At 42.0% G+C, this 18,150-nt stretch overlaps 1 protein-coding gene across 7 annotated transcripts in view; it reads right to left on the reverse strand.

The window, feature by feature from the left end:
• Positions 1-571: 571 nt before the first annotated feature.
• slc12a7b (solute carrier family 12 member 7b) overlaps positions 572-18,150 on the reverse strand; it is a 37,699-nt gene continuing 20,120 nt past the window's right edge. For 2 of the 7 annotated variants that reach the window (XM_076158025.1, XM_076158028.1), the window contains exons 2-26: positions 17,341-17,435; positions 16,620-16,751; positions 15,957-16,103; positions 12,531-12,585; positions 12,285-12,415; positions 11,826-12,067; positions 11,344-11,555; positions 10,784-10,951; positions 10,069-10,167; positions 9,840-9,897; positions 9,503-9,677; positions 9,239-9,357; positions 9,006-9,104; positions 8,766-8,885; positions 8,569-8,673; positions 8,303-8,471; positions 7,671-7,866; positions 7,371-7,540; positions 7,116-7,247; positions 6,925-7,032; positions 6,222-6,338; positions 5,219-5,394; positions 4,360-4,374; positions 3,549-3,682; positions 572-3,239 (exon numbers count right to left, since the gene is read on the reverse strand). In XM_076158025.1, the coding sequence (XP_076014140.1) occupies positions 3,148-3,239; positions 3,549-3,682; positions 4,360-4,374; positions 5,219-5,394; positions 6,222-6,338; positions 6,925-7,032; positions 7,116-7,247; positions 7,371-7,540; positions 7,671-7,866; positions 8,303-8,471; positions 8,569-8,673; positions 8,766-8,885; positions 9,006-9,104; positions 9,239-9,357; positions 9,503-9,677; positions 9,840-9,897; positions 10,069-10,167; positions 10,784-10,951; positions 11,344-11,555; positions 11,826-12,067; positions 12,285-12,415; positions 12,531-12,585; positions 15,957-16,103; positions 16,620-16,751; positions 17,341-17,435 (3,266 nt within the window). In that variant the 3' untranslated portion in view covers positions 572-3,147. Of the gene's footprint in view, positions 3,240-3,548; positions 3,698-4,359; positions 4,375-5,218; positions 5,395-6,221; positions 6,339-6,924; positions 7,033-7,115; positions 7,248-7,370; positions 7,541-7,670; positions 7,867-8,302; positions 8,472-8,568; positions 8,674-8,765; positions 8,886-9,005; positions 9,105-9,238; positions 9,358-9,502; positions 9,678-9,839; positions 9,898-10,068; positions 10,168-10,783; positions 10,952-11,343; positions 11,556-11,825; positions 12,068-12,284; positions 12,416-12,530; positions 12,586-15,956; positions 16,104-16,619; positions 16,752-17,340; positions 17,436-18,150 lie in introns of all 7 variants that reach the window. The other 5 variants (XM_076158029.1, XM_076158031.1, XM_076158027.1 and 2 more) reach the window with 4 other exon arrangements.

Genomic DNA, 18,150 nt, shown 5'->3' on the forward strand with positions numbered 1-18,150 from the left:
TTTGCTAGATGTTAAAATTAAAACATCTTATTTTAAAAGTTTAGAAAATATTTAGCAATTGTTTCCTTTTCTCCTGGACTTCAGTTAATGCTCAGTTTTACCTGAATATAAACAAACTGCTATGTTGACATAGAGCTGAGATCCTAAACAATAGTTAGCCAAGTAGTTCCCAAACTTTTTCTGCATGGCCCCCCTTTTGTAGATAAGAAAATCTCTCTTGTCGCGCCCCCCTGCAATACCCCCCACTTTGGGAAACACTGACTTAGCCCAACCTGACCTGACCCAGTTAGACTGAATACAACAGAATTTACACACATCAACCAACAATATTATCACTTGTTATTCATTGAATCAGGAGGCAGTTTATTTATTTAGCATTTTTATTAATTACTCAGAGGCACAAATATCATTTACAGGGCTACCTTCACATCTACACGTGTGCCCACAAGTGACTCTCTGCTCCAGCTCGAGGACACCAGCAGAAACACAAATGGCTTCATTTTGGTACACACACACACACACACACAGACACACACACACACACACACACACTTTTTTCCAGAGTGATGAGTCTTTTTTCCTCCTGCACAGCCTCAGTGACATGTTGAGGTAGATTACATTGTCCCGTCACTTCAAACTTTAAAGCGTGTAACACACATTACCGACTATGCTATTTGCTTTTTTTCAGAAATGTTGTTATATTAATTTGAACAACTTTTGTTTCATTTTTTGTGCATTTCACATTGTCTTTATGCATAGCTAGACCTATTCAGCTGAAAAAAGATCATTATTGTAACAGCTTCTTAAAACTAAATAGAATTTTATGTTTCACTCTATAAAGATTAAAAGATTTTTGGTGCCTAAAATACAACATAGAACAAGAAACAGGGAAAACTTTTCTGAGACTTCATACATGATAGTGAGTAACATGAGCCATTCAATGGTAGCCTGGAAGTTCTTAACTTTCAGTCTAGGGTGTCTATGTATTATGAAGGATGGTCAATTGCGTGTGATGTGCGTCATTTGTCATGTTTCTGGTGAGTTGGAAAAAAATAAAACCTATTTCCCAACATGTTGACAACTGCTGCCCTCTTCATACATTCGGCCTCTCTCCCTCCTTCCATAAAAATCACACTGAAAATTAGCAATAAAGTAACAGACAGACAATCAAACAATGTAACAACACCACAAAGACCAGAACTACAGTTAACAGGCATACATCCACGAGAATAAAACACAAGAAGCACAAATGCTGCATAACAGACTGAAACAGTTCTCTGTTCCCCACACACAACTGTGGGAAATATTCTGCTTTTACAAAATACTGCACAGCTAAGGGCCAAAAGAAACTGGATGTAAGACGGATCAGCGTTCAATCCACTTTGCTAAACAGTCCACATTAGATCTTTGAAATCCCTTGAAAATAAAATGGTCCATGGATAACATTTCTTTTTTGTAAGGATCTAAGATTTGTATCATAGATTTGTATCTTGATACAATCTATCTCTAGATTTGTGCTCACCACTGTCTTTCTTCTGTTGTGCAGTGATTCAATGGAGTAAATGTGAAGAAATGGAGATACCTGCCTACCTGCAGAGTTTCTTTTGTCATCTGTTTGGCACTTTTTTTTCTCCTTAACATGATCATAACAACTCGCCTACTGAGTCCGTGACTCAAAACAAAGAATAACATGTGGTAAAATATTATTAAAAAACAATATTGAAACACGTTCAATTGTGTGGACTGGATTGCTGTCTGTCTTCTGTTTTCTACATCTGTCTATCTTGAGAGCCCAGAGACGGGCTGATGCACCAATAGTGTGCTCCACTTATATAAGAACATAGAATACAAAGGGAACGGCATCGGTCAGTAGGTTTACATGCACATTATACTCAGATTTTTGTCTGAACTGAGATTAAGGCAAAAATACAGAGTAAACTGGATATATGGATACAGGTAGCGCACTGATAAGAGATAATAATGCATCAACAGTAAAGGTCTGAGTACACTAACAGCATTTGATGTCAATTTCAATCTGATTATGGCGTTTTAACATGCATGTAAATGTACTGACAGAAGTATGTGGTCGAACGACGGGCGAGTAGACGGACAGTGCTGAAACACACCAACACAGGACCGAACCATATCAAACCAAACTGGGTTCCATTTGTTCAGAACTGTTGTTGTGTTTTTACATTTCTATAAGTGATTAAATATCATATTGAAGACCTCATGAAGGACATGTCCTACAATATCCACCATGGCTGTCTTCCCTAATGTAACAGCATCCCTTGGGGGTAGGAAACATTGACCAAAGATTAACAGAACTTACTTGACAAGCCTGCACCTGCCTAACACCATCCTTCATCTTTGTGTCTCTGCCAGTGCAGGAACAGCTGGTATTGCACATTCAAAAGCCCCTTGGCCAGTCCGTCATTCAATCAGTCACGAGGCAAATAACTACAGAACAGAGACATCAACTAGGACTTTCATCTCTATCTGTATACCTTTCAACTTGAACCCCAACTCTGCTTGATTGCATCTGTTCTGTAGCTATGTGGCTCTACAGTTCAGTCGGACCTTGGAAAGATCTAAGTGGTTTCAAAGAGATGGTGATGTAGACCATTGATGTCACCAAACTATTTGAAAATTCAGTATGATCGATCTTTCAAGTATATTTTCGTACTTAACCCCTCAGCAGAGTTCAAATCAAAAAAATGCCAACTGAACGCAAGTGCAGATTCTTCTCAGGTACAACCCCTCTGAGCAGGATAGACCAGATGACATCAACATCATCAACAGCACACACATTCACGTCTTTGCTTGTACACAATGAGCGCCAATGACTGACAACATCAACACAAAAGGGAAAGATGTGAACATGTAACAAAACAATAGTTTGAAAGGTAAATTAAAAATATAAAGTGTCTGTATGTTCTGTCTTCCATCTGCAGGGGTCCTGTGGCTTTAGCTTGGATACACCATGCTGAGACACTTACTCCTCCTTTCTAATGTCCTGCAGACCATCTGCCAATCCAACAACCCCCGCCTTCCTTAAAAACCCAAATTAGGCTTCTTTCCCAAAAATGCCCAGTGACCGGCTTCATGGCATTAGCCCATGTGTGCAGGGTGGGGCATGAATGTTTTTTAAGAGTAGATGGTGATGACCTCGCGGCCTCCACCTCGGACCAGGAGGACCCGGTTCAGACCTTCCAGGAGGACCTCCAGGAATTCCATATCTGAGAGGGACAGCAGTCAAAGCATAAACCACACCATTGGCAAACAGCACAGGTGAGGGAGCAACAACCAAAGTGAATGATACGAATGTTGTTCTAGGGACAACTCAACATCTGATTGACTTGATTGATAATCTGTGTTGTACTGGGTTGTTCAATTGATACTTTATATTGAACTGTGGTAATTTTTTAGCTTTAAAGTTTCTGACATTAAATCTTAAATGGGTTCACAGGGTCATTAACAGAGTAATACACAGAGATAAGTCATCAAAATAAACATGTGAGAGGCATTTCATAATTTGATATGGATACAGTTTTCATCTCCTCCTCTGTTCTTTGGTGGTCCCGGCATGTTGAGGAGAACCAGGTGAGCTCCCTGCGACTTGTTGACCACCATCTCATTGAGCTTTACCGCTGTGTGCATCCGGCGGACATTGGACTGGTTACTGTTGGATACAAAGCTTACAGTGAGCTTTTTCCTACTTGCTTTATTTATATACTAGTTACTATGGCTGGCCCCCGTGGTTTAAGGATTTCATCGATTTTTTCTGAACTAGTATTCAAATATTCAGCTGTCAAAATGGTTTGCAATAACATTAGTCAGCAGTTTTGGATTTCCCATTGTAGGATCTCAATTCTTCTCAGATCTACTTGGGTACTTTCTTCTTCCAATACAGTATGATACTACTACTGCTCTGAATATGTGAATACTCAAACAGTAGGAGCCAGCCCTCAGGCACTTCACCACAGAAATAAAATACAAACACTGCCATCAATTATATGGAAGTAAGTAAGGAAAACGTTAAGGAGATGAGAACAAAGGCAGATTTGCGGATACATTCCAAATAAAGAGGCCGCATTTTAGGATGAAGAGGATATGTTCTTTATCAAGTGGTTGGTAAGGAAACAGGAAATGACAGAAGGCAGCGAATTACACTAAGATAAAAAATTCTGCTTTCTACTCATAATTAATTTGTTAATAATTGTGACACATGGTGGCAAAAACAGGACAGGCATGCACTTAAACGCACACAAACAAGATGCAAAGACATACACACACACACACACACACACACACACACACACACACACACAATGCATTAGCAAAGAGAAAGTGACTTACAGACTCTCCCACTCTCTAGAAGGAGAAAAATGGGACAGAACAACAGAAACAGGCTTAGATGCTTCTACTTCAGCTCCAGCTCTCTACACCACACTTCAAGCTCCCAACTGTCCCAAACGGCTCATGAGGACACCCAGAGTGTGATCAAAGTCGAATTCAGGGAGCAATGGCCATTTGACACAAAGCTGGTTGATGAGATTCATGACAAAATGGCCTTTGTTTTTTTTACTGCACTGCAGGACAGCAGTGTTGTTTCTATTATGTTAATGATTTGAATTACAGACGTTACCTCTATGAGCCAATATAAGTGAACTGGAACATAATTGAACCATCTGAAGCTGGTGGAACACACTTTCAGTATGGACAGTATGGGATGAGAGGTTGTTAGTCTATACAGCGTAGTCTGCGTGATACAACCATGCACTAAGACTGAGATGGCTGAAAGTGCACACACATGCGCACACAGCAAATAGAGCCTGAATGCACACACCATGCAGGCGTTTGGCCCGTTTCAGCTGGTCAGCCTCTGGGTGTCCAAATTACTACAATAACAAGAAATACACATGCTATCCACCCACACTGCCACCCTCCACCACACCTTAGCACCACCCTGAACCATGTGCTCTGGTTTGAGACGTTCTGGTTCTTAAATCTACTTCTGAAAATCCACTCGGGATGCAAATCACTCTCACAAGGCACATGCAACACTCATGTTCTTTCTATTATGGCCTTCAATAGAAGTGACATTGAGCCAAAAGAAACATGTTCATTTCGGCCTTTGCCTCCTGAAGGAAACACAACATTTACAAGAAACAGCTCTGTTGGTTTGGTGTTCAGAGTGAAGGAAACGTGAACTTACGGTTTCATGTTAAACAGGTCACGTACGGCCACGCTGGCGTTGCAGTCGCGGTTACGGAAGCGCTCGGAGAAAAGCTTGTCCTTGGTCCACGTCATGTGGACCCGCTCTGGCCCAGTGTCGGCCTTGTCGTTTATTGTGGCATGAGATGCCGTATTCCTGTCATGGATGAGCTGAGCCTGGAGAGAATAGAGAGAAAGGTGAGACGAAAGAAATGACGAGGCGAAACAAAAGGTGGGGAAATTCAATGGAGAACGGCAGAGCGGAGAGGATGAGGAAGAGACGTGATGTTACTATCATGCAACAATGGATGACAGGAACCAAGGAAGTACAGGAATTCACAAAACTGGAGAGGACAAACAGCTAAAGAGGTGTGAGACAACATAATACTGCCCTATGAAAGATGTAAATATGTTAGCAAATGATAAAGGTAAAGCATAAAATGTATTAGAAACCTGGATGGAACAATCTCCAAAAAATGTCTGATAACAACAACTAAAACAACAATGAAACAATGGAGGATCATATTTGTTTCTCTCCTGTGGACCTGTCATCCCTGGACATCACTGATACCTTCTTGCAAGACCAGCTGCTTTTTTCAGGTCTGAATGGCATCCATTTTGCCAGGTAAGGGGCCAAACTCTTTGCTGAGCAGGTGCGTTTGATAGCATCAGGACAGTGGTGTAGCCATTGTGTATGAATTATATGGTAGTTCAAGTATTTTTGGTGACAATACTGTCCACTTTTCCTTTTGAGGAGTTTGTTGGGGAGCATGGAGGAGGTGGAGGTGATGGTAATAGGAGGTACAGCTTCAGTGCTAGGATCTGACCGGCTGTGTTCACAAAGCAGCTCCATAGGACTGCACAGGAAGTAGCACCCGGTCTGGACTTTGACTGATTTCTCTAAATGTCAGATATCTTAGATGTAGGCAAAGATCCCGCTTTGTGAAGACAGACCTGTCAGTTTTGTAAGGGACATGGGGCACGAGGCTCGATGACTTGGCTACCTCATCCTCCTGTGTGTCCTCCGTCGGTGAGGACTGCCGGGTGAGATTCGTGCCCTGAGCACCGCACTGGTTCTTCCTCCGGATTGAGCTACGTGATTCGTCAGTGATACTCTGAATCTGAGCACAGTGGCACGGCAGATGGCATTGGCAGATGGGCATGGAAAGGAGCCAATCGTCACAGAATGCAACGGTAGGCCAGACATTACCAAGACAATGTTGTCATTGAGCTACGTATGAAAACAGCAATCTATGGAATGAACCTAACGAGTTTTACTTCATTAATCGGTGATAGTATGACGTCACAAGTAGGATATACAAGTGATTCATCATGATATAATCACACATAGAATGTAAACAACAACCATTCAGTTTAGTATGACTGAATTTATAAATGTAAAATCACCTCTACATGTGTCAAAATCCACACTAAAACAATTAATTCACTGATTAGCTTGACAGAAAACTGCAATATTAACAATCGTAAGTTGTTTTTGCAGGGTTCTGACTGTACTCAGCTATTATGAATATGACAGGTTGGACTGCGGTGACACAGTATGGGGCATTTACCATTATTTGGTGACTTGACAATTACTCAAACCTATTTGCTTAATAAATAAGTATAGATCACTAATGAAAGAATAAATATGTTGCAGTGTTATGTTGAAATGTAACAGATGTATTGAAATGAATGAGCTGTAAATACCTCTCTCTCCCTCTCGGTCCTGGATAGCTGCATCTGTTTCAGCATCTGAGACCTCTGCTCCATCACCAGCGTCTTCTCATAGGTGAAGGCTGAGATGTCATTATCATGCTGCAAAGGAGACATGTCAAACCAATGTTCAACCAACAAGGAACTTGATTGATTTAATTACAGCCTTCTTCTAAAAGTCTCACCATCTCCACCACCTCCACCTCTGCATTCAGCCGCAGGTGGTAAAGAAACATCTGGAGATCCTTCTTCATTTGGATGCTGTTGTCATCCAGCTGTGCCACGGTGAAGATGCGCATCTTGCACTTCCTCCACACCTGGGGTAGACAAGAAAACAGTACATCTGTCAGGGAGTGACAGCAACAGGGGGTTAATGGATTAGTAAGTAGGACGTTGATATACTGTATATGTGTGTCACACCGACACACACTTTGACTAACCTTGTGCTGACGCAGCAGGAAGGGTAGTAGCATCAGCATCCCTCCATCATGAACCACCCACCACACGTCAATAGTGCCCTCTCCCAGTCGGTCCTGGTTAGTGGGGAAGCTGTCCACATTCTTAGCCACAAGCAACGCCTGATGGGCAGCTGTGCTCTCCCGCACTGTCTCTGGATAGAGAGGAATGACAAGATGTAACTGTTAAGGATTATGTGTAAAATGTTCCACATGCCCACAATAAGAGAGTGTATTTTTCTCCTGTATTGCTTTTCATTCTGAGGCCGTGTTTCCCCTCTGTACCTGTGAAGTTCCTCCATGATTGTGGCTCGCTGGACTGCTTCCATGTTCCGGGCCAGGCCATGAGAACCGTGTTGTGCTTCATGCCTCCGAGCCCCGCGGACTGGATAAGATGAGACACACCGTCTCTGAGGTTGGAAGACACCACAACATGGCAGAAGCCTTTGGTGCGCTCTGCTGACATGGATGACTTGATGTTCTGGATGGAGAAACAAGAGAAATTGCAGCAGGTGGAATAAAAATGAGTAGAGAAGAAATTTACGAAGAATCTTGGCCCTGATTTGAGTTTCGTGGAGAAAATACCACAGGTGCTCACTTACATAAACACTATGTTTAATTATGATAGTGCTGTTTGTTGGTTGAGCACTAACAAATCAAATCAGTGTTCAGAAATGCTCAATAGCAAAAGCATTGTGAAAAGAAAAGGTAACCAGTAAAGCTTGTTTCATTTTGCCAGTAGGTGGCAGTGTCACTCTACATTATGTGTGTGTGGCTTATGGCAATCCCAACATTCAAGAATTTGGCCTTGGTATGGCCTTGGTATGGCCATATTAATGACATAATCATGTGTTTCTCATGTTACATCTATTAACATGCACGTGCCTGTGTTTCATAGGTTCACATTCCCAGCATACCTGCTCAGCAATCTTAGCCTCTGTGTCCTTAGTGAGATAAGTTCCTTCTATGACATTTCCCACTATAGTCAAGCCTTTCCCGGCCTTCAGCTGAGTGGTGAAGGACAGCAGGCGAGGGTGTTTGACTGCTTGATCTGAGTCCAGGTTTAGCAGCACCAACAACTGAGGCCTGAGGAGAAAGAAGAAGTCCCATTCAGATTTGATACTAGAATATCAAGTCAATTAAATCATTCCATATATATCGTTGTTTAATTCTGTCACACAACCTCCAGTTCTTGGTGTGTGGGGGAGCCTCCTCTAGGCGAATTAGGGCATAGCGGGCAGCATTCAGAGACAGGCCTCGGATGCCATCACCCCACTCCTTTTCTGCCCTGAGAAAACAAATGAAGGAAACGACAATGAATTCAAAACCTAATGGCAACACACTGAGGACCTGCATAATAAGACAAAATGCCATTCTCACCCTCTGTATTCAATGTATTTGTAGATGCAGCCAGCGATGACCATGGCCACTAACGCATAGTACCAGGAGCAGATAAACATGAGCGAGAGACATAAACTCATTCCCAGAAAAGACAGAGTCCTGCAGGAGAAAGCAAACGTATTTAAACACCACAAATCAAAGCACACTGACAGGGAGTAGCTGTCACATACGACTATATATATGTATATAAATTAAACGGACGAGAACATCTACACTCACCAGTGGTAGTATTTGAAGCGTGGTCTCCAGTTGGGTGTGCGCAGGAGGGTCTGAAGCGCACAGGCCGCATTGACAAACAGGTAGCACATGAGGAAAAACCTGGAAGGGGAAAGGCAAATTACAAAACCCCCACAAAACTTGGACATTATGCAAATATGATAAATTATCTCTTCATAGAATTCATATGGCTATCCAATTTCATGAGTATGGAATATCCACAGACAAATACTGACATGGAGAGAATAGGAGCCACAGCGTCCAGGGAGGCGATGAGGATGCCAATCTCGCAGATCGCTGCAGTCAGCAGCAGAGCCCACGTAGGTTCTCCATTAGCTTTTCCATGACCAAACACCTATGCACAAGTAGTGGCATGTGTGTGAGCATAAGAACATGTTGTATACAGACCAGCCTCTCTAGACGGCGGTCTCAGAAGTGTTGATTCTGTGTGGACCCAAGTGCAAGTTCCCCAAACGAGTGAGATCAGAATTCGACCTAACCTGTAAAAAAGGCACAATGCCATCTCGTGCAATGGCCTGCAAGAGGCGTGGGGCTCCGGTCAAACTCTGCAGCCCGGCCCCACAGCAGGAGAAGAACGACCCGATTACAATCACCCACGGCGATGGCCAGGAGAGTGTGCCGATGACAAGGTTCCCTTTCACCGAGTCACCAAATCTGGAATGTAAAAAATAACAAAAATATAAGATGTAAAAATGTAAAATGAAGAAAGAAACAGCCACACCTAAAAAACATAATTGCTTTTCTTCCGGTTCTGTTTTTAATTGTCTATGTGATACATATATGCGTAGGCATTGTGCGCTGTGTGAAGTAGCTTACTTGTCTCGCAGCAACACACCCTCAATACAGGCACCGAACAGCACCACAGAGGTGACGTCTGAGAGTCACTCATGAAGGAAAGTTATAGTGAATCCAATACTTTTTCTAGTAATACCTCAAAGTTACAAAGACCTTTTGAAGACAGAATGAAAGTAAAGCCTTGGTGATTTAGCTGCAATAAATATTTCAATATTCAATAGTTGTGGCAGAGTGAAATGTTTTAGGATACAGATGAAGGAGGTTGTAGCGATGGCCAGGATGGTCCCAATGGGGATCGACTTCTGGGCATCCCGCAAGTCACCTGACCGGTTTGACCCAGCCATGATACCTGGAAGGAGTCACAAGACAATACAGAAATGAATTCTGGTGGAAAATGGCAAAGGAAACAATAACAGAGATACAATCATGTTGTAGTATTCACAGAGGTCCATCACATCAAACAAATGTTCTGAGGCAAAGATCTGTATGGCAATCCACTTACTTATCGTTATACTTTTTCAATGTGTTAAATGTCAAAATATGTTCAGTGTAAAAACTAAACAAGAAGACCCAAGACCCAAACAACAAGGACAAGGTCCCTCCGTCGTCTGCAAACACATTACCAAGCCAGAGTGACTGCCATCTGGGTGTGAACCTGTGCTGTTGGGGCGGTGGGTGTCCTGGTGTCACCCATACACTCCTAATAGCATGTATGAATGAGGCAGTGGATAAGCCAGATATATCTAATTTAAAAATGACTTTGTTAGAAGTAAACTGCTGTGTGTTAATATTGGTTTGTTATCACCCTATGAAGATTGGAAATTGCGACCCCTGCGTAGTATGGCAGTGTCTCTACAGAATGTGTGCAAATAGCTGAAGATAGAATGTAGAGCTATGTCCGCTGATGTCTACGTTGGATGTACAAAGAAGACCTCACAGGGTGTGTCTTTGTATTTAAGTCTTACCAGTGACAGAGGGGAAGTAAATGCCGACCAAGAGTGTGAAGAAAGTGGCGATGTCGTTAACTACGTAGGGCAAGTTGATATCCTGAGAGGGGTCACTTCCCTCGTCAGATAGCAGGTTCTTCTTTTCCACCAGCACACCCTTAGGACCGTATTCTGACCACATATTTTCTATAAGGAGACAGACAGAACAGTTGAGTGAGTAATTATAGCAGTTGGTAAGTAATTGCCGCAGGTTTGGCCACCGGACAGTTTTTGTTTTTGCCACATTCCCTCCCGTCTTTCCTCTCCCCTAATTCCCCATGTTCCTGTCTTTCTTGTCGTTGCTTGGCCCCCACTGTCTATCCAGAGGTCCAGAGGATGCCGCCACCTGCCAAGGTCCCCAGTAAGGACGAAAGGTTCAAAAGGATCCATGCTATCCCCTCCATATCCTCAGTCGTCATTCAGTCACTCTTTTGTTTGACTGAATGTACCAATACTGGGAAGCAAACTTCGAATTCCTGAACTGAATCACCCCATATCTGCAAACTGCAATCAAGAGTAGTAAACAAACTGGGCCTGACCTGAAATGACTCCACTGGTCAGTCCAGGGATGCCCTGGATCTGAGTCACGTTGTTGTTCTCAAAATATTCGTTGCAAGTAGCATTGAGTTCTGGTCCGTTGCAGAACAACATCCACAGCTTGGTAGTGACGGTCTCATTGTTTATAACCTCCGTCTTCAGACATTTGTCAAAGTTTCTGTTCTGCAGAGTACGATTGCCAAGCAGGCAAACACTGCAAACAATGCAGAGAGGGAGAAAATATGAATTAGACATGTTCTTCCCCACAAAGCTAGATCACATATAACAGTGTGAACAGAAATGCGATATACTGCTAAGGACAGCTTATATTTTCTTACTTTGTCGGTCTAGTAATTAGACATTAAATTTATCGCACTAATTACTATGCAATACTGAATGAGCCATCTTCATAACCACCAAGTCTGCTTAGTAAGGTTTAATAAATACAGCGGAGGGAACTAGTTGGTACTGAAAAGGAACTCACGGGAAGTCCGGTGGATCAAAAGCGGTCTTGATGACCCCGGCGTAGATGGCAAGGATGGAGAGAATGACACAGGCCAGGAAGACCAGCGCTAACTTGTTGACATACTTCACCCCTACAAACACCACCACAGACATCAGGGCAAGGCAGCACGTGCCGTACACTCGCATGTTATTCAGCAGAGCATCGGCCTCGTCTTCCTTTCTTTCCGCCACAAAGATAGCCGCCTTAGGCACGATGTATGTCTGAATAGGCGGGGGGAGGGGAAAGACAAGGAAAAAAATAAACAACTCCATATCCTTTCATTTAGCTAATCATTTTACAAGTAAGAACAAGCTAACATTACATTACATTACGGTCATTTAGCAGACGCTTTTATCCAAAGTGACTTCCAATAAGTGCGTTCAACATAGGTAGGCACAGCTAACAGAACAGGTTAGCCACAATAGAGCCACCCCTCACCAGTAGAATCTCTATAGTACCCAAGATGTACATAGAGCCAGCAAAGGTTGTTCCCAGGTAGAAACAAAGACCGACAGCTCCACCAAACTCTGGACCCAATGATCTGGAAATCATATAGTAAGAACCACCAGCTGCAGAACAAAACAAATAGCAAGAATAAGTTAAATTAAACTTCAAACATGTTAAGTCAGTTTAATATTTGGTTCACTTTGTGACAGTAATGTATGAGGATCACAGCTGTCCTACCTGGCACAACGCCGTTGGTAGCAATTGCACTCATTGATATTGCCGTCAGCATGGTCTGTTGAGAGAGGCCATAACGAAACACACATGTCAGAGTTTAACTAACACAGAATTACTATCATGAGCTTCTACCAAATGTGCTTTGGTGATGTTTGTTTAAAAGGTACTGTACAATCTACACAAGGTTATACCATTTGAAACACCTTACAAGTAAAACATTTGACTAAATAGACTCAAAGATAATGTAATAATGTCTAAAAACATAGAAACACACAATGCCTGAAATGCCCAAAATTCTTTAAGATGACCCCACATGTCAAGCCCTTTTGAATATAACATAGTACTTCAACAGTGATAACTCAAGGATTGTTTCGGTGCTTGAACTCCTGTTTTTCTATACCAGTAGTAGCATTGGAGGGTTAAATCACCCCTTTAGTCTGTAAAATGACTTCTTGGAGTCCTAAGCCCTAAATCCTTTGGATTGGAAATGGATACAAGCGTTTTCTTGAAATCACACGTTGTTGCTGAGGGTATTTGTATCAGCCCTGTTACCTAACGGTGCTTTCAGATAGCATTAAGAGAGCAGAGAGAGGGGAGAGATCGGTAGAAAGGGAGAAAAGATAACGGGCGCAAACAGAAAAAAGACTGAATCATTAACTTGACGTATAAAGCGTATAGTCAAAACACGGAGGGGAGAAAGAGGAGATGAATAAGATGAGATGGGAGGAAGAGCACCTTGAGAAGTTCTGACCAGGATAAACCTGCCCTTTCCCGGTTGTCCGGTTTAAAGTGGCAGACGGATAAGCTGGAGGAAAGCCAATTAGCTGACCTCCCACTTCCGCTTCCTAAGCAGCTATACAGTAGCCTGGTCCTGAAGGCAAATGAACAGAAGGAGCTGCTGCAAGGAAAACTACTGGGCGTCACAAGACAAAATTTGGTTTGGTCTGTATGAAGCCAAAGATAATAAGTTCTATGTTATCTGTACAACTAAACATGGTCATCATTTGATCCAAATATTGAGAATGGAGCTCATATTGATCAGATCCTGAAGATGTGTTAAATAAGATTGATAGGTTAGCAACTTTTCATGTGTATCTGGCATTGTGGCAAGTGTTATGCGTCATCTTCCACCACCTATTTCTCACCTTACTCTCTCCCTGTTACCCCTTTCTTTTTATATCTTTTTCTCTTTGTAAACCTCATCTCTCCTACCTCTATCTGCTCTCTCTGCTCTGTCCTTTATCGTTTGATTTTCATTGCTTAACGTAGGGGCATGTTGACCAAATAGCATCCGATGCACACAATATAATATCTGGTGTGCACTTAGACCATTAAGCTCTTTCTGCTTCAGGACTCTAATGCTTCATTAATGCTTTGTGAGGGTGGTGATATTTCTGTAAATACGTAATCAGAATGGTAGATATGACAGCCGAGTAGTATGTTGTGTTATGTACACATTAGCACAAATAACACCCACTGGAATGAGTCGCAAAACATTATAGTTTTGTTTTCCTGTTCCTTATTCCTGTTGTAATGTATTTAAATGTTTCAGAAAGGCAGCAAATATCTTGTTGACCTCTTAACAAAAAACATCTACTGTGTTGCTTAGTGATAAACAGTGCAGGACTAATGGCAGGAAGGCGAGTCACAGGGAAGAAGTCACTGAATCGTGTTTAATTTGTTAGCATGAGACCTAATCTCATGAGTGCCATTTCAGCTCAGTGAGACTCGTTGTTTCCAACTACAAGTTTTTGGGTTGCAACAAATACAACACACAACTTTGTGAATAATAGTGAAAAGGCAATTACAGTACCCTGCTAACCTCCGACAATCATCCAATCCAAATAAGCAGACAGAGGTGCTGTGCAGGTTTATGAACTCTGTAGTTCTAGAATTTCATAAATGCAATTGTAATGGAATTGCAAAGTTAAAGTACCACATAATCAAATGTAGCCCACTGCAGAGTCATCACAGGTGATAAAACATTGTATTGAATGTCCATTTAAATAGGTTAAGACTAATTTAGACTGTGATTTAGGCTGCGTTTCCTTCATCATCAAGCTCAATTAGTTTTTGCGACTCCAGACAGATGTGTTTTGGCCAAATGCTTGAAAATGGCTCTTTTGATAGTAAAGGTTGCTGATCCTTGGCTTAGGTGAGGAGAGGTCAAATATGTTGGATTGAACTGAAAGGTAAACAACATAATTGGGCGAAATCTCTGTCAAGGGGTGAAAGTACTATAGCAATCGTATAAGACACAATCTATGCGTGACTGACTGATATGGCTGATATCAGTATCAGTAGAATTGATCGGTAGAATTGATCTAAGCAGTGAAAATGCACATTAATCAGTTTGCCTAAACTCAGTTATCCTCATTGTGTAACAGACGAGAAGCAGTTCACCCTCTTCACCATACTTTAGCTAGATTATACTGTGATAAATTAACTTAGTTCTTCCTGATATGAAAATTCACCTTCATTCACAACAATAAACTATTTGGGCCAATTGCTTACATTTTGTGACCAAGTCTCAGATTTAACAGTTACAGTGAGGGATGTGTTTTTTTATGTTTGGCTTGTCTGTGAATGTGTACACCTATTAAGTTATTTAAAGAAATGTATGGTAAATATTAACTCTTGTGAAAAAGCTTCCTTTTGTACATTAACCTCTGTTAACCTCTGTTAGCCATTATCAATGCAATGTATTGTGGTTGGCACAGGATGATGTAGTTCCTCCATTATCAAGCAGATAAAGCGTACTTCAGATTGTACTCTAGGTGTTTGTACTGAGTAGGTGTTTGTACTTTCCCAAATTAATGTGCCATAATCCATTGTCTGATGAGGGACTGGTAAACACTGTATAGCTGTGGCATGGATGTGCATGTCACTGTGTTTTTGACACTTTGCAGATGGAAGGATTATCCAGCAAGCTGCCAGGTACCATTAGGATCTGCGTCTGTATGAGACAGACAGTCACAGCGGCTAAATATAGGAGGGATCAGTGGCCACTGAGTCAACTTGCCCGTCACTCAGTACTGCTTTCAATCTACCGCTTTCATCAGCCTCCCCATAATTCATGAGGCAGCAGTACCACCTTCAATCTTACCGATACCACTCAAGAACATATGCACACACATATTCATACCAATGTAGGCATAAAGCATTTACAAGCTGGATATCTACATTAAATCCTTGCTTATATAATAATGCACTCACACTGAAACTGAATGTATAAGCTAAATCCCTCCATAAACCGATAAATAAAACACTTGACAGGTCTGATATAATGAACATGAAAGCCAAATGCTTTCAGTTAGGACTGTTACATCATTTCCCAATGAGAGGGGCGCCCAATTAGGTCGTCTCCAGAAGCTACAATTCAATATTTATTTTGAATTTCTTTATCTAAGTTTGGAGTTGGGGACTCACACAGGAACAGCACAGGCCTACGATAGCCAGGGACTCCAGGATGCCAGCAGTGCCAACAATCCAGGTAAGGCGGAGGAAGAGGATGACACCGAGAATGTTCTGGAGGCAAGGGAGGTAGACGCCCATGAAAGTCCCCATCTGAGGGCTCTATGGAGAGGTGACAAGGTGAAGAGGGAATCAGACAGTATAAACAAACTACATTTATTTTTCTGTACCTTTAACAAAAACGAGAGCTGTCGAAGGACAAGGATGGATGAACTGACTATGCTGCTAATGTGATAACTGTGGTTACACAAACATGTCTCTGCAGCATGGTGGCACTGTGGGCACTTTCAGTTTTTCTTTCCTAAAAAACCTAGTACAGCAGCAAAAAGGCAAAAAGTGGAAAATAGGCTTATGTTCATAAATCTGACATTGCCCCTCTGCTCTGGGCCACACAACAGTCATCAGGTTTTTACTAAGAGAGAAACCTTTGATTTATGACCTCACAGTAAGCTTCCTTATTTGGGAATGCAAATAAATGGGTGGGGCTTCAGTGGTCAAAGACCCTGTTATGAAATGATAGTTCACGTGGTTTAAAGTAAGTATTACAAGTTTTATAATTTAAACCTGCTGTACTGAAAAACTAGTAGACATTCGATATGAAAACACCATGTGATGTACCTTAACTGCTTTCTTCTTGGACCCCTCATCCTCATCAGCCTCCTCATGCTCCTGGGCTCCCTGTGTGAGATTGGTGTAGTTTGCCACCTTGTTGAGGAGAGATGACACCATGGGGTTGCTGTCCATTTCCTCCTGCAACACAACAGGAAAATCGATTTCAATATGATGTGCAAAAGCAGAATCAGCTCTCATTCATGTTAAGCTGTATGTTCCACTAAATAACATAACGTGAAATCAAGGATATGGTTTAAACAAAATGATTGGTACACTGTATATGGTTGTGCTATAATTTTGCCTTTTGGTAGAGCAGAACTGACTGTTCTAATGACTGGAGACCGGGCCTGTGACTGAAGATCAGCAAGGCACAAGGGAAAGCCAACCAGCTGTTCTTTGATTAGATCACAGTTGAACTATGGCAAGATCACTAGTTTGACCCCCCCACTATGTGTAACACAGAAGCCTTCTTATATAAGCACTGCATGTAGACGAGTGGGATGGGTAAAACAAACACATCCTGATTCTCTCACCATTGCTGAAGGGTTTTGTCTGCAATGGCCCACATTGTAGCCTCTGTATGAGACTAAAGCTGGTGTTGTTTTGATAAAGCTTGAGGTTCTTCTAAATAACACATAGTGACACACACCTCTGACTTAATAGCTTAAGTCAGCGGTTCAAGTGAGCTTCAAGTGAGATCATGGCTTTCTATACGGAGGATATTTACCTCAAATAGGGCCATGTTCCTGCCATCGTAGTTGTTGCCCTTGTCATTCTCTATGTTGTTGATAAAGGGACTGTTTTCCTTTGGGGCACCGTCACCTGTGGAAACACAACAAAGGCATGATTATTGTATGTTAAGTTACTAAACCAAAAGGGGGAGATTACAGCGGTGTAGATTTGGGTTTGAGCATAGGGACCAGGGGTGTCATCAAAAAGAGTGAATGAATAATTATAATCGGGTACAAAAGGAGTAAGAAGTCGGCTAAAAACTGATGTGGAGGAGAAACAGATCCAACCATTGTCTGACTTGAAAATACTTTGGCAGTTGTGCCTCCATCCTCCTTCCATGCATTTGCTTCCTTGTGTTTACATGCCATTGCCAAGCCCCCATGCTCCCCATAAAGTTCTGGGCACGGAGAGTGATGTGCCTACTTGCTTAAAAGGTGCAGAAACACTGTGACGAGCATTGCCACAGGATGGGTCGAGGACGAGTACAGGTTGATGGGACGTATAGACAAATGTATTATGTGTATGCATCATCAATCTGCAGCAGAGTTGAGGTCTGCCAGCAGAACAAATCCAATATTGGTAAGCAATTTTATGATGAATAAGGATAAGAACTGAGTGCAGATATTTTCCCAAAACACCCTTCGCACCATTGTCTCTAGTTTGGGAGTGAGGCTGTATTGTTTGCTGAAAACCCCCCCACCTCCTAGGCATACCAACTACTAATCAATACATTTCAATACGTATCTAAAATAACCACCCATGAATGATAAAACAATATATTTCAGCAATTTTATACATAATAAGA

Source organism: Genypterus blacodes, unplaced genomic scaffold (assembly GCF_046128005.1).
Source record: "Genypterus blacodes isolate CSIRO-AG114 ecotype Tasmania unplaced genomic scaffold, CSIRO-AGI_Gbla_v1 ptg000076l_1, whole genome shotgun sequence".
Classification (NCBI taxonomy): Eukaryota; Metazoa; Chordata; class Actinopteri; order Ophidiiformes; family Ophidiidae; genus Genypterus; species Genypterus blacodes.